The sequence below is a fragment of the Dendrobates tinctorius genome, unplaced genomic scaffold (assembly GCF_039654945.1).
Source record: "Dendrobates tinctorius isolate UK_male_01 unplaced genomic scaffold, ASM3965494v1 ptg000229l, whole genome shotgun sequence".
Taxonomy (NCBI): Eukaryota; Metazoa; Chordata; class Amphibia; order Anura; family Dendrobatidae; genus Dendrobates; species Dendrobates tinctorius.
In genome coordinates this window covers 3,169,933-3,190,155 of record NW_027361896.1, presented here as the reverse complement: position 1 = coordinate 3,190,155, position 20,223 = coordinate 3,169,933, and the positions used below count along the sequence as shown (strand labels likewise).

General features: G+C 45.1%; 1 protein-coding gene across 1 annotated transcript in view; it reads left to right on the top strand.

Moving 5' to 3' along the window:
• The window catches only part of TRIO (trio Rho guanine nucleotide exchange factor), a 2,342,529-nt gene that overhangs the window by 2,135,715 nt on the left and 186,591 nt on the right, over positions 1-20,223 (top strand). The window contains 2 exon segments of the mRNA XM_073555735.1: positions 13,123-13,200; positions 17,495-17,680. Of these exon segments, the coding sequence (XP_073411836.1) occupies positions 13,123-13,200; positions 17,495-17,680 (264 nt within the window).

Genomic DNA, 20,223 nt, shown 5'->3' with positions numbered 1-20,223 from the left:
TGCAATCAGTTGTGAGGTTTACAGATGGAAACAGTTGATTTAAAATGTCACAAAAGTGCAGCGCTCTGTACAGTACTTTTGTGACATGTGGATTCATGACGGATGGGAATTCATGAACCACAAGGACGAACTGGCAAAACATCCAAACACAAAATTTTGGGGGCAAAACAGGGTACAAACATCCGGGGGCAAGCTACCGGGGGCGAAAAATTCCAGGGCGAAACATCTGGGGGTGAACTGCTGGGGTGAAACTTCCGGGAGCGAACTGCTGGGGGCGAAACATCCGGGGGCGAACTGCTGGGGGCGAAACATCCGGGGGCGAACTGCGGGAGGCGAAACATCCGGGGCCGAACTGCTGGGGGCGAAACATCCGGGGGTGAACTGCTGGGGGTGAAACATGCGGGGGCGAAACATCCAGGGGCGAACTGCCGGGGGCGAACTGCTCGGGGTGAAACATCCAGGGGCGAACTGCTGGGGTGAAACATCCGGGGGCGAAAAATCCGGGGGCGAAACATCCGGGGGCAAACTGCTGGGGGCGAAACATCCGGGGGCGAAAAATCCGGGGGCGAAACATCCAGGGGCAAACTGCCGGGGGCGAAAAATCCGGGGGCGAAACATCCGGGGGTGAACTATCCGGGGGGCAAACTGCTGGGGGCGAAACATCCGGGGGCGAACTGCTGGGGGCCAAAATGTGTGGGGGCGAAATGTGCGGGGGCGAATCCTCCTGGGGGCGAAATGGGCGGGGGCAAAATGTACCTGGGGCAAACTGCTGGGGGCGAACTTCTGGGGGCAAATTGCTGGGGGCGAACTGCTGGGGGTGAAACTTCCTATAACTGGATTAAAGTGAGTGGCATTATTCAAAACTACAACTCATCCTTCAAAGACAAGCCCCAATGACATAAAAAATACAAAAATTGTGACTCTCAAAAAAAAGGAAGCTGTTAAGAAAAATGATTTAGGCTAGTTTCACATTTGCGCCTTTTTGCGCCGTGTTTTGTGCGCACTTGAAACGCAGCAAAAAACGCTTGCAAACGCAGCAATTTTTAGATGCATGACGACAAAAAATGCAGCATTTGTATGCTTTTTCATGCATTTTTGCATGCGTTTGCGTTTTTTAGGCGCATGCGTTCTCTAGGTGTCACATTTCACAGGAGGAAAATCCTTGAAAAATTCTTGAAACAGACTCCACCAATGGGACACCAGTGGGCGTGTGTCATGGGAATTCTTTATATAGACCCTGTTTACAGCTGAATTCTTCAGATTTTGTTGTTTTTTCCATTGTCAACATGGATCTGCACTGGAAGACTTTTCGCTTCAACTTGGATCTGGACATTGCGGTGTCTCAGGCTTTTGCATTTGCTTGCCAGCAAGAAAGGCAGAGAGAGAGACAGCGAAGACGGCAGCGGCGGAGTTTGTGGATACATCCGATAATTGAAGTCCAGGAGAGGCATGGAGCGTACCACACCCTCTTTAGTGAGCTCCAGGCAAACCCGGCGAAATTTAGTGACTACACCCAGATGTCCCAAGAAAGCTTCATGGATTTGCTTGGTCGTGTTCAAGGAGCCATCCGGAAACAGGACACACAGCTCCGTCATGCGATTCCTCCTGAGGAACGGCTCCAGGTCACATTACGGTACGTAAGATTTAAATACCAATGCCTGCATAATTGTTTTTGGTCTGCCATGGACTAATCGAAAGCTTATTGTTCTGCCATGTAGTAAACAAAAGTCTGCAGAATTATTGTTTTGCCATGTACTAATATTTTTTCATTTCAGTGTTTTAAAAAACCCTAGACATAAATATTAATTTTTGTTCTTTCTCTGTTTGGCAGATTCCTGGCTACTGGAGAGACCCTATCTTCACTCCACTTCCAGTACCGGCTTGGAATCTCCACCATGTCGGGAATAGTTGCGGACACCTGCCAGGCTTTGTGGGACGTTCTCTGTCCAGAATTTATGCCCCTGCCCACCGCAGAAAAGTGGATTGATATTGCCGAAAAATTCTGGGCAGTCTGCAATTTCTCCAACTGTATAGGAGAATAGATGGGTGGATGGGAAACACATATGGATAATCAAACACAAAAGAAGTGGATCTGAATACTATAACTACAAAAATAACTTTTCTACAGTACTCATGGCCATTGCAGATGCAGACTGTCTGTTTGTTGCAGTGGACATTGGGGCATTTGGCCGGGGGAATGACTCACATTCTTTTAAGAACTCGGACATGGGCCGTAGGTTGTATGGCAACCATTTTAATTTCCCCATGCCATGGCCTCTTCCCCACACCGAAGGTCCGCCTCAGCCATTTGTAATGGTTGGGGATGAGGCCTTCCAAATGTGCCAAAACCTGCTGAAACCCTACTCCAGCCGGGACTTGGACCACACTAAAAAAATATTTAATTACAGACTGACCAGGGCCCGAAGAACTGTAGAGTGTGCTTTTGGGATTCTTGTCTCCAGATGGCGCATTCTCGGCACAGCCATTAATCTTTAAACTGGAAACAGTGGATGAGGTGGTGAAGGCGTGAGTTGTTCTACACAATTTTGTGATGGCTAAAGAGCACCCTAACTTTGAACTAGATGAACCAGCTGCAAACCCATTGCCTGAATTCACTCAGCACCCTCTCAGGTCATCAGTTGAAGTTGGCCAAATGAGGGACCAATTTGCCACCTACTTTATCTCTGCTCTGATGTAGGGCGTGTGGAATGGCAAGATCAAATGGTGTAAAATTGTCTTCTTGTGTGTATGTTAATAAAAAACCTGTTTTGATACCTGTACCTGTACTCTGTTTTTATACACTCCAATACAATAATCACTTGCCCAGGTGTACCAGTGAATTCAGGATGCTGTGTTTTGTGCATCATGAATTTACTACTACTCCTGACCAGGTAACTATACATACACACAATTTGTATGACCTTTATCATCTCTCAAGTTTGTGTTCAATTTGCAACGACGGTGGAGATAATACAAGTAATATTTGTATCACCTGGCCTGATGTTATTTTTATTTTCCAATAAATTTTTATTGGGCTTTATGAAATTTTTAGGGTTCGGGTAAATATAGGAAACAATAGGTAGGTAGGAAAGGTATAAAGGGAGAGGAACAAGAATAACTTGGAAAAAAGAGGGAAAAAGGAAAATAAAAAAAACCCCTATGAAGATAGGGGAGAGACAGGCAACATACACTTCCATTTATACATCTATTAAAGTAGCATAACATTTAAGCACCTAAAAACAAAAAGAACATTAATTACAGTAAAGTAGGTCTACAAAGGTACATTTTGGAAATTAAAGCATATGTGAACCTGTCGCATCCGGGTAACCTCTAGGTAACCCTAAGACCTGATGGAGGGGAAAAGTCCGGTTCATAAAGTAACCATTTAAAGTGGTTTGATTTTTCTGACCAAAATATTCAAGCTGAACAATATAAAGCAAGTGCACTAGTAGTTGTAAATCACGAACATGAATCCAACAAAGCAAATAATACAGTAAATATTACATTTTAGATCTATCGTGTAGTAAAATTATCATGTGAAGGCCAAGAAGAGAGTCCATGAGAGGCGCTTCACTCTTTATGACACCTGACCATGTGAGTATAAATGTTAGTTGTATGATCTCCACTGTGGCTTCAGTATGAACGCATACTGGGGAGATGATAAAGTTTATACAACTTCTACATTCCCCAGGCCTGGTGTCATGCTGAAGTGAGGACACCCCAAAAAAAAGCATCCAAACTTCAGAACGTTCTCACACCTGGGAAGGTGAATACACATATGAGTTAACCTCCAGCATCTCTCCAGTCTGCGTGCAATACATAATGCAGACTGAAGCGATGCTGCAGATGACAACTCATAGGTATAGTGACCTAGCCAGGTGTGATAAAAAGTTATGATAAGAAGCCAGGGTATTGTAGATATGACGTGTATTTTCTCCATTATCTCTTCAGTATATTAACCACACACTGAATAGATGATGTGGTTAATTACAAGGTATATCTAGAATCCCATGGCCTTGTGTCACAAAGAGTGAAATGATGATGGTAAAAACACACCATCCTGAATTCACTCTTTATGATACCTGGCAAGGAAACAATAGATATGCCTTCCACTCAACACCATCCTCTATTCAGTCTGTGCAATATTAGCATACTGAAGAGACTGGTGGTGAAAATACAAGTCTTATATTTGTGTTTTTGACTACACATATCTCCAGGACTGACACAAGAAACATGTTTCAGTAATGGAGCTATGTGGTGGCAAAAGCACAAAGTGTACGGCGCAGTGTGTGTAGTCGGCGAAAGACACATTAATCAAACAGTATTATGAGAAGCCAGAATTTTACATTTATTTAAAAAAACAAAACAAAACACAGTTTTTATTGGGAACGACGTTTGGGGGAAGATGGTGGCAAGTTGTGGGTGTGGAGAGACGAGGAATGGCTTAAAGGGGAGGAAGGGGTTATAGGGGAAGGGGCAACAAAAGTAGTGGGGAAGGGAGCTCTGGGATAGAACTGGAGGCAGGGTGAGACACAGTGTGAGGAGAGGGGGAGGGACAGACAAAGTTTTTGGTTTTTTGGGTCTCCTGTGTCCTGCCTGGACCTCCTGGCACTGTGTGACCGCCTTGACCTGGGTGACCGCCTGGAGCTGGTGGACCTTGGCTGGGTTTCTGCAAAAATGGAATGGGGTCACCCCTCTGCTGCTGCTGCTCGGTGGTGGCGGTGGCAGTTCTGGTCCATGCAGGGGTGGCGGTGCTCCATGCAGAAGTAGCGGTGACAGTGGTGGTGCTCCATGCAGGAGGAGCGGTGGCGGTGGTGGTGCTCCATGCAGGAGGAGCGGGGGCGGTGCTGGTGCTCCATGCAGGAGGAGCGGTGGTGGTGCTCAAAGCAGGAGGAGTGGTGGCGGCAGTGCTCCAACCAGGAGGAGTGGTGGCAGCGGTGCTCCAACCAGGAGAAGTGGTGGTAGCGGTGGTGCTCCAAGCAGGCAGCGTGGTGGTGGCAGTGGTGGTCCAGGCTTGAGTGGTGGTGGCGGTGGTGGTCCAGACAGGAGCAGCGCTTGCCATGGTGGTGGCGGTGGATTGTCCAGCAGCACTCAGCCTTGGGGTGGTGTAGTGGTGTCTGGCCTGGCTTGGAATGCAGGTGGCCGTGCAGTGGTATGCAGCAGAAGTCGGTAGTGAGGTGAAGCGAGTCAGTGGTGGCACAGTTGGAAATGACACCATTGACTGCTGCACGTACTGACTCTGCTGCATAGCCTGCATGAAAACAGTGTTGCAGGCCTGCATCACAGTCAGCTGGAGATCTGGACTAAGGTGTTCCGCCATGGCCCGTTCAATTTGGTGGAAAAAATGGTGCCCTGGTTGGTTGAGGTCGGCTTCCAGAAGGTCAAGGCGATGGTCGACAGCCTGGAAACGGTTTTCCATGAGGGTAAAACCTCTCTCCACTCTGTCTGACAGCGCCTTGAGGCCATTCTGAAAGACCAAGCTCAAGTTAAGGAACTCTGGCATGATATTCCTGTCCGAGGCCTTCTGCCGCTGGCGGGAAGTGCCCGCAAAGCGAGTGGCAGAGACCTGGGACAGGGTAACACCTGACATACCAGCTTCCTGGTCTCCAGCTGTCTGTGTTGCTGACTCGCAAGCTGCTTCCTGGCTGTCGGATGGCTGTGACGGGTCCGAGGTCGTTCGATGAAGGACCGCTCCAGGGACAGGCTGCAGGGTGCTGCTCCAGGTGCTATGAAAAGAAAAGAAAAACATTACTATCATGCATTTACAATAGTTAAAGCGCCCACTCCTGTGGAATAGAAAAGCACAGAGTAAAAAACAATATAATACAACAAAATACTTACGCTCTGGTGGCAAGGACCGGTCTTAGGAACGCCAACGCCTGATGGTAGCGGTATTTAGTTCTAGTCCTTGCAGCAGCACCACTGCGACCCTGGCCCTCCTGACGAACATCCCTGTTGAAGCGGTCCTTCATCGAGCGCCAACAGGTTCTGACTTTGTTCATTGTGGGAAAAAGAAATTAAAAAAATTAGACAATGCACTGTTGGCCAGGATGACACAAATGTGTGTGATGCTAGAACATCGCTAGCATCACACTCACTTGTGTGATCATGGCCAAGGACACTGCCGCATCACACAGCAAAACAAATTAGACAATGCACTGTTTGCCAGGATAACACAAATGTGTGTGATGCTAGAACATCGCTAGCATCACACACACTTGTGTGATCATGGCCAAGGACACTGCCAAACAAATGTGTGATGACACAGCAAAACAAATTAGACAATGCACTGTTGGCCAGGATAACACAAATGTGTGTGATGCTAGAACATCGCTAGCATCACACACACTTGTGTGCTCACAGCCAAGGACACTGCTGCATCACACAGCAAAACAAATTAGACAATGCACTGTTGGCCGGGATAACACAAATGTGTGTGATGCTAGAAACTCGCTAGCATCACACACACTTGTGTGATCACGGCCAAGGATACTGCCGCATCATACAGCATTAAAATACTTATGAAAATCCTTGCGACTCCGGGAGAGGCATTGTCCAAGTCATCTATCAGCGCTGCGGCCACCTCATTCCAGAGCCGCCGGGTCACCACATGGTCTGCGTGCTGCAGATCACGACTGTCCCACAATGGGACTCGCTCCTGGACTAAATTGATGAGGGTGTCGTTGCCCAGGGCCATGTCTTCGTCCCATTGTGGAGCCAAGAAAAACATTATAATCTTGGAAAGATTTGGAAATGAAAAAGATAGAAAAATATACAGAAAAGAAGCAAGATTGAAGATGAAAAAAAGGCAGGGAAAAAAAAAGTACAATCACAGTCAGTCTATATTTACAGGCCGTCTCCCCTCCGGCACTTGGACTGGCTGCTCCTGCTGTTCGTCCTCACTTGCCGTGGACGATGAGGTCTGAAAAAGAACAAAAATTAATTTGGTACATGTGTAGATGCAACAGCGACTACTTACCCAAACTGTAGGGCATGAAGGTACTCACTTCACGCTTTGCTTGGGCCAGTTCACCATGGGCCGGTCTATATTCCTCCCCAGAAGACATGCTGCAATAAAAAAAGAGACATTAGTACATAATAAATTTAAAAAAGGACAGGCAGACATTAGGTTTAGAAAACTCACATTCTTGAAGTTTCTGCTCCTCTACAAATTTCAGGACAGGAAGCTATTGTCTCTTCCAGGCTGTCTGTAGAGTAGTGGTCTTCCAGTACCAACACCTTCTTTTATCTACACTACCCCCCAAACAATGTTTCTTTGTGTATCGGGTGGTTTAAACCAGTGTCTAGACATGTTTATGCTAAAATCGCATAGACTGTAATGTGTTATTTTGGCGCATTCCGCGCGCACGCGATCGCATGCGTTTTTTTAACAAGGTTGGGTGGGGCAAAAAATGCATGCGTGTCTAGGCGCAAACCTGGAAAAAGCGCATGCGCACGATAATTCTGACGAACGCGTGCAAGCGCAACACCATGCGACCGCCATGTTGAACATAGGAGCGCATGCGATAAACGCTAAAAAAAACTCTAATGTGAAACCAGTCTTACAGTGACAAAACTCAGTACCATAATGTTTTGCAGTCAAAAGCTGCTAAAGTCAAATCTGTCCTCTTGGCCTGTTTTTTATTTATTTAAATCTCTGCTATGTTTAAAAAGGAATGTGATAACCTGTCTGAACAGGTTTCTTCTACAATACAGTGGTTTTTACTTTTCTACATTGGAAGGTCCTGATTATTAAAGAAGCACTCCCATGAAAATTTGATACCTCTTAATATATTGCAGTCATCATATTATATAGCACTGTGTACTTACAATTGCTCATTCTATCTTTTTATCCAGCTAAAGCCCCCATCACACTAAGTGAGATCGCTAGCGAGATCGCTGCTGTGTCACAAGTTTGGTGACGCAACAGCGACCTCAGCAGCGATCTCGCTGTGTGTGACACCTATCAGCGACTGGCCCCCCCACCGGGTATCGCTGATCGTGCAGGAGTGTCCTGGGCCTTTTTTGATCATTGGTCTCAAGCTGGCAAGTGCTGCATGTGGCAGCGGGAGACCATCGATCGGCAAGCTCCCAGCGCTGTAAGCAGACGCTGGGAGCTGGTATCCAAGGTAAACAGCGGGTAACTAAGCGCGCGCGTCGCTTAGTTACCCGCTGTGTACCCTGGATACCAGCATGCTCTCGCTGGGAGCTGGTATCCAAGGTAAACAGCGGGTAACTAAGCGCCGTGCTTAGTTACCCACATCCTCGCTGGTCCTGATCTCTGGTGAGTCTGCCTGTTTGTCAGCTCACCGGCGATCATGTAGCGACACACCAGCGATCCTGACCAGGTCATATCGTTGTCGGGATCACTGGTGCTTCGTTATGTGTAATTCTTTTTTCGATTTTGTATGTGACATCATGTGACTAAAAACTGAATAGCTGAATGTTTCTAAGCTCCATGTAGAAATATGGAGTCTCTTTATCCCTGCATGAGTCATCATTGCAAAACTCCATGGCAGGGGGGAGGAGTGGAGCAGCTCAGTCAGGAGTTAAAGAGGGGATGACTCATTCAGGGAAAAGAGACTTCATGTTCTACATAGAGAAGAGAAAAGATAAGAATTAAATGGGTAGAAAGGCAAAATAAGCAATTGCAAAATGCACAGAGCTATAGAATATGATGATTGCAGTATATTAAAGGGAACCTGTCAGCAGGAATGTGCGCAGTAAGCTACAGACAGTGTCAGGTCAGCGCTGTTATACTGATTAAAATGATACCTTGGTTGATGAAATCTGTCTTGTGGTTCTTTAATCTTTATTTTCAGTTTTGAGTTAACAATATGCTCGTGCTTCAGGGCGGCTGGTGGGGAGTCTTCATGTGGTGCTCTGCTTAGCTATTCATAATGAAGACTGCTGACAGGTCACTGATCCCTAAAAAAACCCCTTTCCACAGGCAGGTGCCAGCAGTTGCATCTGCTCTGCAGCATAGGCGCATGTTTACTTTGTTTTTAATTAATGTGGTTGAGGTTATCCTTTGTGGCAAAGTCACTGGTAAGGTAATAGAGGGGAGATATGTGTCACTGCGCTTAATGGCATCAGTGATATGAAACCAGAGTACCGTATATACTCGTGTATAAGCCGAGATTTTCAGCCCATTTTTTGGGGCTGAAAGTCCCCCTCTCGGCTTATACATGAGTCATATACCGGGGGGGATCGGCAGGGGAGGGGGAGCGGGGGTGTCAGATCATACTCACCCTTCTCTGCAGCTCCCCTGCTTGTTCCATGTTGTTGGCGCTGCTCTCTTCCTGCTTCAGCTGTCAGATGGTACCCGCTCATTAAATATGCGCATATTTAATGAGCGGGTACCACGTGACCGCTGAACCAGGAAGAGAGCAGCGCCGACAACATGGAACAACAAGCAGGGGAGCTGCAGAGACAAGCGCCAGGACCCGGTGAGTATGAAGGGGGGGTTAGGAGGCATAGTCACCTGTCCCTGCGCTCTGCTGTCTTGCGTCCTCTGCAGTGACATTCAGGTCAGAGGGCGCTATCGCTCTCTGCCTGCACAGTCACTGCAGAGCGCAACGCCGATGAGCAGGGGGCAGCGACTGAGGTGAGCATACAGGTTTTTGTTTTTTTTGTAAGGGAGGTAGCGGCAGCAGCAACATGATGGGGCCACTCACTGTGCAGCCAAGCTGGGGCCACTCACTGTGCAGATAACTGGGGCCACTCACTGTGCAGAAAAGCTGGGGCCACTCACTGTGCATATAACTGGGGCCACTCACTGTGCAGAAAAGCTGGGGCCACTCACTGTGCAGATAACTTGGGCCACTCACTGTGCAGAAAAGCTGGGGCCACTCACTGTGCAGATAACTGGGGCCACTCACTGTGCAGAAAAGCTGGGGCCACTCTCTGTGCAGCAAAGCTGGGGCCACTCACTGTGCAGATAACTGGGGCCACTCACTGTGCAGAAAAGCTGGGGCCACTCACTGTGCAGATAACCGGGGCCAATCACTGTGCAGAAAAGCTGGGGCCACTCACTGTGCAGATAACTGAGGCCACTCACTGTGCAGCAAAGCTGGGGCCACTCACTGTGCAGATAACTGGGGCCACTCACTGTGCAGAAAAGCTGGGGCCACTCACTGTGCAGATAACTGGGGCCACTCACTGTGCAGCAAAGCTGGGGCCACTCACTGTGCATCATAACTGGGGCCACTCACTGTGCATCATAACTGGGGCCACACACTGCAGATAACTGAGGCCACTCACTGTGCACCCTCGGCTTATACACGAGTCAATAAGTTTTCCCAGTTTTTTGTGGCAAAATTAGGGGGGTCGGCTTATACTCGGGTCGGCTTATACTCGAGTATATACGGTATGTTCCTCCAGCACACTACGTGTTTTGAGGCTTAAGTTAAAGTTGCTTAATGGGCTGTTTTCATGTGGACCTTCATAGAGCGGGTGGGAGAAGGTCCACTTTATCTCCTCTTGCAGAGCTGCCAGGACCTGGGTGTTATCATGGTCATGTGGTCAGTCACATGATGGAAAGAGTCACATGGTCTAGGGTTTAACCCCTTAAGGACCAGGGATATTTTTGTTTTTGCATTTTTGTTTTCCGCTCCCTTTCTTCCCAGAGCCATAACTTTTTTATTTTTCCGTCAATATGGCCATGTGAGGGCTTATTTTTTGCGGGACAAGTTGTACTTTTGAACAACACTGTTGATTTTACCATGTCGTGTACTACAAATTGGGAAAAAAATTCCAAGTGCGGTGAAATTGCAAAAAAGTGCAATCCCACATTTGTTTTTTGCTTGGCTTTTTTTCTAGGTTCACTAAATGCTAAAACTGACCCACCATTATGATTCACCAGGTCATTATGAGTTCATAGACACCAAACATGTCTAGGTTCTTTTTTATCTAAGTGGTGAAAAAAAATCCAAAGTTTGCTAAAAAAAACCCAAAAAAAACACACCATTTTCTGAGACCCGTAGCGTCTCTATTTTTCGTGATCTGGGGTCGAGTGAGGACTTATTCTTTGCGTGCCGAGCTGCCGTTTTTAATGATACCACTTTTATGCAGACAGGTTCTTTTGATTGCCCGTTATTGCATTTTAATGCATTGTCACAGAGATCAAAAAAACGTAATTCTGGGGTTTTGACTTTTTTTCTCGCTACGCCGTTTAGCGATCGGGCAAATGCTTTTTTTTATTGATAGATCGGGCAATTCTGAACGCGGCGATACCTAATATGTGTATGTGGGATTTTTTTTTACGGTTTTATTTTGATTGGGGCGAAAGGGGGGTGATCTGAACTTTTATTTTTATTTTATTATTTTTAAACATTTTTTTTTACTTTTGGCATGCTTCCATAGCCTCCATAGGAGGCTTGAAGCATGCACATCTCGATCAGCTCTGCTACATATGGGCGATGAGCAAATCGCCCATAAGTAGCAGATTTACTCCTGTGCTTTCAGCACCGACCACCGGGCGGCGCTGAAAGCCATTAGCCTGGAACAACCATAGAGGTCTCTATGAGACATCTGGTTGTCCAGGCAACATGACGCCAACCCCCGATCATGTGACGGGGTCGGCGATGAGCTCACTTCCTGCCCGGCGGCCGGAAGTGCTATTAAAATGCCCGCCGTCAACTTTGACAGCGGGATTTAACTAGTTAAAGCTAGTTTCACACTAGCGTTTATGAGCGCAGCGACGGCCTGCGCACGGCCGCCGCTAAGCCCCGCCTCCTGATGCGCCCCCGCCGGTAGCTCCGCCCACCGGCGCATGACGCTGCATGCACCCTGCGTCCCCTATCTTTATCACAGGGGGCGCAGGCCGTGCGCAGTATGCGTTTGGCGGCGCATTCGCCTTTTTGACGGTGCGCCGACGCAACCAAACTGCAGCAGGTTGCGTTTGGCACAGGTCGGCGCACCGTCAAAAGGACGCATGCGCCGCCAAACGCATACTGCGCACGGCCTGCGCCCCCTGTGATAAAGATAGGGGACGCAGGGCGCATGCAGCGTCATGCGCCGGTGGGCGGAGCTACCGGCGGGGGCACAGCAGGGGGCGTGGCTTAGCGGCGGCCGTGCGCAGGCCGTCACTGCGTTCATAAACGATAGTGTGAAAATAGCTTTATAGGTGCGGGCGGATGGCGATTCCGCTCGCGCCTATTGCGGGCACATGTCAGCTGTTCAAAATAGCTGACATGTCCCGGCTTTGATGCGGGCTCAGCACTGGAGCCCTCATCAAAGCAGGGGAGATGTCTAATGACGGACTGTGTCTGTCATTGGACATTAAGGGGTTAAATAAAGGACTTCTACAGGCAGTCAATGTTCAGGAAGACTGGAGAGAGGAGTCTCCAGTGATTTGGTGTCTTGTGTGGAAGAAAGACTGAACAGGTATTGCTCCAGAGCGGGATGCCACCCGCAACATATGGATTGTGTTACAGCGTTTTTGTTTTCTTTGTTGTTTTTCCTATTTTAGCCGAAAAGGCTGAGTTTATTTTCCCCTTGTGTTGGTTTATGCTGCCTTATAACAAACCAATGAGGATTTAAAGAGACAATGTTCCCATTTTTCCTACCTCCGAATACCACCATGTCAGTTGAACTACCACACCTTATATAAAAAAATCTATTTTAAAATGGCACCTGTAGATATAGATGTATATAGAGGTGATTCAATAGCTGCTATTGTGCAAGTGCATGCGGCGCCATCTTGGAAGTGGAAATGTTTTTATCTTCTCTAGCAAGATGGCAGCGCCTGTGCAATAGCAGCTATCGGATCACTTCTATATATACTGATAGCTGCTGCTGCACAGGCGCGTGTTTTTTTTTATATCAGGATAACCTCAACCACATTAATTATAAACACAGTACACATGCGATTATGCTGCAGCCTGCCTGCAGAAGTTTTTTTTCCAGTATTTACATATTTTATTCATTATGTAAATGATAATTTTAATCAGTATAACGGCGCCGTCCTGACACTGTGTGTAGGTTACTGTGCACAATCCTGCAGACAGGTTTACTTTACGAGGGTAAACACTTTCATTTGAGTGATTAATACATGTGTTGCGACACGCATATAAGAGGAAGCATAGATTAAATATATTTCTTTCTTTTTCTTGCTTTCAGAAAGCTGTTGAAGTTATGTGTGTTGTTCTCAAACGATGTAACGACATGATGAATGTTGGACAGCTACAAGGGTTTGATGTAATGTTACTTTTATATTTATTATATAAATTGTATAAATTATTCTTTTATTATTACTAAAAGGTTTTCTGTTGGTGTATGCTCAAATAACTGACATTAAAGTAAATTAAAAAAAATCATGCATCAGGAGAAAAGAAAAATATTTTTTTCTAATCCATTTCAAGTGGTTTTCCAGTAAAAAAAAAAAATCACATTGATCACCTTTCATTAGAAATTAGAAGAGCATAAGGGCTAAGGCATCAAACATACAGCTGGTATTGCAGATGCTGGTTTATTGTATGGCCCTTATGTTATGCGACCTTTTCACCTTTTTAGTGACTTCCTGATATATAACTGGTGTTTATTCTACTGTTATTTAGGGTACTGAACATATTCTTCATTCGTACACGTGTTTTTCCCATTATTATTTACCCATAATATTTTTATCCATGTCCAGGACAGCCACTATTTGATATGTGTATTCTACATTTGTTACTTGATACTTGATCTACCATTATTTAATAGGCATTTGAGGTTTGACATTTACTCTATTACAAATGTGTCATGTTTTGCTTGTACAGCCCATTGGCTGTTTTAATTGTTATTATACTATGTGTTTTTCTTGTTCTAATATCTAGAAAAAAGTGTTTACTATTTATGGATGACCCCCTTTGTATTGGCATGTTTCTTTTTCTTTCCTTGAAATATTTAACAGTTAAAAATTGTGGCTAGCTTCGATCACTGCTGTTACAGCAGATGCTGGCTGTGTATTACAACTGGCATTTGCTCTCTATGGGAGGGCAGCTTCTGAGCTTGCTCCATACATGCACATCCTGTCTGTGACAAAGTATTATGTAAGGGGGTTCTAATAGGTCTAATATTTTGTTCGATATGTTTAAGGGCATAAAAATTCATAGTTTTAAAATTGCAAATTTTGTCTTCGTTGTCACTAAATTTCTAATATTTTCAGAAATAAATTTACATATTATCAACCTAGATTCACCACAAACATAAAGGACAATGTGTTATGAAACAATTACCACTAAGAGTAAGGGCTCATTCAGATGAGTATCTAACTTTGTTGCACCCTGGCACATTACATGAAAATGTGGGTCCTGGCTTGGTGTGTGGACTTTTGCTGTGAGGGCACTACACCCGTGCAAGCCGTATATAACCGAAGTTGCTGGTTTGCCTGTACCAACTGTTTCACAGATCAATGAAGGAGACTACCATTCAATAATAAACTTTTTGTTGAACAGGGATTTGGTAGGGAATATATAAAATGCATGGACGGGGCTTTTCTTTCCACTTCACTTTACAGCAATGGCCACTCTCTCGCCATCTTAAACCACTTAACCGTCGCCATCTTCTACATAACTCAAGCCTTTCCCACACTATATTGCTCTTCCAGCTGCAAAACTCGATCCTGCCGACTACTCCCATGTAACTTGGCATGGGGTGGTAGCCGTGGGCAAGGCACCTGTCTCTTGTGCTCCAACACATTAAATGAAAGTGGGGGGTCCTGGCTGGGTGTGTGAACTTGTGCTGTGAAGGCATCATGCCCATGCAGGCTGCATGTAACTATTTCACAGTCCAATGAGGGACACCACAATTCAAAAATAAACTTTTTACCATTAGGAAATTTGGTAGGGAATAAATATTCAGTGCAAAGGGGTACAAAGTCTTATGAACGTTTCCTTTACAACTCAAAGCATTTTCCACACAGTTTCCTTCTTTAGTTTACTCCAGTGTTCTCTATGTCCACTTTTTCTCACTACTTCACCACGACCCAACTTTACCACTACAGTCCTTCCTGATAAACAAGCGTATTTATTCTGCATTCGCTTTTCCCTTTAAGGGGCCAGTATGGGCTCCAAATTTTAAAGAGGATATTCAGAAGTTAGAGTTAGTCCAAGTGAGATGATAGACTCGCAATGAGGATGGCTTCCGAGCTCTAATCATGGTTTGGATGACTGATTCAGACAGACCTATTGTCCTCAAAATTGCAGTTTCAACAGCCATGCTGTCAAATTAAGCACCCGTAAATGACTATAAGATCGTTAAATGGTTCCTGGGACACTCCAGAAGAGCCTATGGGACATCCGCCAGGACATTGATCACATCTGAATATCAGGCCCTCCGAGACCAATCTCTAGCAATGAAAATGACTAGAACAACTTCTACCCTGATCTCTTTGAGAATTCTGGGTTGAGGTGGAAAGCAGTAAAGCAGAGTGAACTGGAACCAAGAGAATAACCAGGGTTTCGACTTCAATTTCCTGGGTCCTGGGGGTCCTCGCGACCTAGTCACAATTTTTGTCACTTTGTGATTTACTCTGGATGCCAATAGATCTAAATCCGGTGTATCGTCGACAGAGATGACTGAACACCTCTAGATGAAGTGACCACTCTCTGGCAGGTAGCTCCTGGGGACTTTAAACGTCTGCCTCCCAGTTGTCTACCCCTGGTATATGAACTCCAGAGATTATGAACTACAGAGATTAGAGGAACTACATGTGGCAAATTGTCACACAATTTCTTGCCCACTCCGCCGCATCCACGGATGCTAAACAGAGATACTTCCCTTCTTGTGTAATTTGATTAGCGATCTTGGCTAATCCCAGATTCTGGGAACCAGCCAACAAACTTTGTTGCAAATGCCTAGCCCATGTCGTTACAGCCTTGGAAACCCAAGTAGAAGAAAAGGCTCGACAAAGGGCAAAACCTGCTGCTTCAAAAGTGGACCTTGCCACTGATGCTATACGCCTGTCCAGGGGATCACTAAGCTCCTATAATCTCGGCGAGTGGCAGCGTGGTCACTTTAGATAAGCAAGATACAGAAGTATTTTCCATCGGTGGAGTAGACCAAACAGCCACAATCTCTGCTGGGAAGGAATATAGCAAGGCTACGCTTCTCAAAATGTCCGTCTGAGTGTTCCCATGCTTTCTGCAACATCTCTGTATACTCCATATGGTTAGAAAATTATCTAGCCATGTGCTTACCTCTCCTAAAGAACTAAAGAAATTTGTTTCAGTAATGGCAGGGGGTGGTGCAGTTGTCACTCCCAGAGAGGCATCCACTGCCGACAACAAACTATCTAACTTTCCCAACTGATATGGATCCAGAATGGATTCTGAACTGGAACTGGAGCAAATCCCCTGGGAAGGGGAAAAATAATCTGGGTGCCTTCCATGTGAAGGTGACCGGGATGATGAAGTATCCCATGGGCGTCTGGACCACTTTTGTGATCAGCCATATTGGAGTGAGGTGCCTGGAGGATCTGACCCACTTACAGCAGCGATTAGCGTTCCCAGGGTGGTAGTAGTCACCGGCATTCATTCCACAACAGTAAGCAGCGTCCTGGAAACACAGACTGAGCTAAATTATGAGCCCAGGAATGAGTGGCCACATTCTCCTCAGCTGTCATAGCCCACTGCCAGTCTAACCCTGACCTACTAAGGCCGAGGGAACAGCTGGACGAGTAGGACCCCTAGCAGCAGCACCTACCCCCTGACAAGCTCCTGGTAACTACCACTTAAGGACATAAAAGAGGGAGGGAGAAAGGGGATGGGGTAAATGGGCTTACAATAGGGATATGCTCACCAGTCCTGAAGTTTCAAATCCCCACCATGCAAAAAGTAAGCAGAACATTTGCGGATGGTACCCATGGTCTGGGGGAGAGGAGATTCTCCTCCAGGCTCTGGGAACCATATCACTGTAAAAAATAGAATTAAAATAAAAAAAATCATCATATTGCCACCTTCCGATGTCCCTCGCAGCGTCAGCAGGCCTCAGCGACGCTCCCGGCAGGTCCCATTCCCAGTGATGCATTGCGCCAATGACCTTTGATGTCCCAGTCTCACCATACCGTAGCGGTCTCGCAATACTGCGACGTCATCAAAGGTCATTGGCGCAATCCATCACTGGGAACGGGACCTGCCGGTAGCATCGCGATGATCAGGAGCGCTGCGCGGGACGTCGGAAGGTGAGAGAAACACGATTTTTTATTTTTTTTTATTATTTCTAACATTAGATCTTTTTACTACTGATGCTGTCAACCTGTCAATCAGTTTTCCAAGCGATGCTTCAGATCGCTTGGAAAACGCTAGCATTCTGCAAGCTAATTGCGCTTGCAAATCGCTAATTTTTCCACGGGTAATAGGAAATTAAAATGCGGTTTTCTCGCATATTTCATGCGGAATGGAATTCCGGAATTCCCGCGGAAATTTCTGTGGCAATTCCGCAACGTGTGCACATAGCCTAATAGTAGTGATTTGTGTCAATTTACAATTAACTCTTCTTTCTATTCAAGCAGGGCAAAATTGTAGCTCAAGGAAAGCTGCTCCTTCAAGATTTATTTCTTGTCCGTATTCAAGATGCAGGCCTACACTGCAAAGAAAGACGGGTCTTTTTGTTTGAACAAATAGTTATCTTCAGTGAACCTTTGGATAAAAAAAGAGGTTTTTCAACACCAAGCTTTTTATTTAAAAATAGTATTAAGGTAAGTAATATCACATGTCATAATTTAAAAAAACAATAATGATGTTACATATATAGATAAGATATAACATAATATTTAATTAATCCACACCTTGATATAGTAGTTTGTAGAGAGCCTTAACGAGGTTGCAATTTGTTGAAAAGCAAAAAGCAGCACTCACCAAACCCTTGTAGCTAAGGCTATGTGCACATGGTGCGGATTCTGCTGCGGATCCGCAGCGTTTCAGGAGATGCGGGTCCGCAGCAGATTTAAGTGCGTTGTACAGTACCGTTGTTTTCAATGGTAAACTGAAAAACGCTGTACACATGATGTGAATTTTTACACACGTATTTGCTGCGGGTTCAAATCCGCAGCATGTCAATTCTTTATGCAGATTCCGCTGCGGTTTCACACCTTCTCCATTATTGAGGTGTGAAACCGCAGGGCTAAACCGCAGGCTAATCCACAGGTTAACCGCAGGTTTTTTGACCTGAGATTTTACCTGCGGATTTTTACAAATCCGCGCGGAAAAATCCGCAGGACCAAAATCTACGTGTGCACACAGCCTTAAAGCCCTTTATTGTAGATTATATGGACATAATTGAGCTCTATGCAGGTGTGCGAGGGAAAAGGGTTTGGGGGAAGGAAAAGGTGGACCACCATATTCTGTGACTATAATCATAAGCATAGGAATATTGGTACCTAAATATGTCTACTTTTTATTATTCCTTAAAGTGGTTCTCCACCTATTTTACATTGATGACTCGACACCCCCCACCCATTAGCTGTTATCAGTGCCGACAGTTGGTGGTGGGTGTATGGAGCATACTCACTGAGCTTGCCTCATACTCTGCAAGCCATGGCTGTGTGTTAGGCCGGGATCACACATGTGAGGCATACGGCTGAGTCTCACATGTTAATACCCGGCACTGCCGCCGGCATTCAGGAGCGGAGCGTGCGTCTCCATGTATCTCTATGCAGCTGCATACTCCACTCCTGAGTGCCGGCAGCAGTGCCGGGTATTAACATGCGATACTCGGCCATATTCTTCGCATGTATGATCCCGGCCTTACAGTCGCACTAACAATTGCGGATAGCGGCATTAACAACATGGCTGCAGATCGCGTGTCATGCAATGCGTCCATCTGTGCTCCCCTGACGTGATCTTGGGTTGCCAATGGGTTGCTATGACAGCTGGTATGTTGAAGACTTCCATGTTTGTCATTGTGAAGCTACTTTGAAACCCAGCTTGTGGCCGGGCTTCCAAGAAGAACGTGATTTTAACTGTATTCAGCAATTCTGTGGAATTGCTGTCTATAACACATGCACAAGCAATCAGATGATCTCAGGTTATAGTCCCCTAAAGGGACTAACAAATATAGTAAAAAATATAAAAAGTTATAAAAATTCTGAAAAAAATAAAAAACATAAAAGTTCAAATCACTCCCTTTTTTCCCTATTACAAATAAAGCTAAGAAAAAAAATACACATATGTCCAATCAAAATAAAAGCAATTAATACGATGGGTAAACACCTTAAATGGAAAAAATTAAAGAATGTTAAAATTAATTTTTTTTTGTTTTTTTGATACCTCAAAAAATGTTGTAACAAGCGATCAAAATGTCATATCTATATCTCGATATCCTTAAAGACAAAAATGTCCAGGAAGGATGGGAAATCTTGACAAATGAAATTCTCAAAGCACAGTTGTTAACAATTCCGAAAAGAGGGAAGAATAGGAAGCATTTAAGGAAACCAGGATGGATGAACACAGAACTTAAGCACATGCTAAAAAGGAAGAAAAAAATGTTTATAAAATGGAAAGAGGGAGGCATATCTAAAGAAGAATATAATGCTGTCTGCAGAACCTGCAGGGCACAAATCAGATTATCTAAAGCTGAAAATGAATTGAGGCTTGCAAGAGATGTCAAAAGCAATAATAAAGGATTTTGGGGATATGTCAAAAGTAAAAGAAAAGTCAAAGATGCTATAGGATTTTTACAGGATGAAAATGATGAAATGGTAAGACAGGATGTTGAGAAGGCTGAACTTTTAAATTCCTATTTTGCATCTGTTTTCTCTCAGAAAGGAAATGTAACATCAACTGTTATTCACTGTCCTATTAAGGGAATAGAAGAATCCAGGATATCTATAAACAGAAAGATAGTGAGGAAACACTTAGCTAACCTAAATGAATTCAAGTCTCCAGGTCCAGATGAATTACACCCCAGAGTAATGAAGGAGATAGCAGAAGAAATTTTTGAACCCCTCTCCATAATCTTTGAAAATTCTTGGAGAACAGGAGAAGTGCCAGAAGACTGGAGAAGAGCAAATGTTGTTCCTATCTTCAAAAAGGGGAAGAAGGTGGACCCAGGCAACTATAGGCCGGTGAGTCTGACTTCTATACCAGGAAAGATCTTTGAGCAAATTATTAAACGACATGTATGTCAATACCTGGATAAGAATGAAGTGATTAAACAGAGTCAGCATGGGTTTGTAACTAATAAGTCATGTCAGACTAACTTAATTTCCTTCTATGATGGTATCACTGATTGGGTGGATCA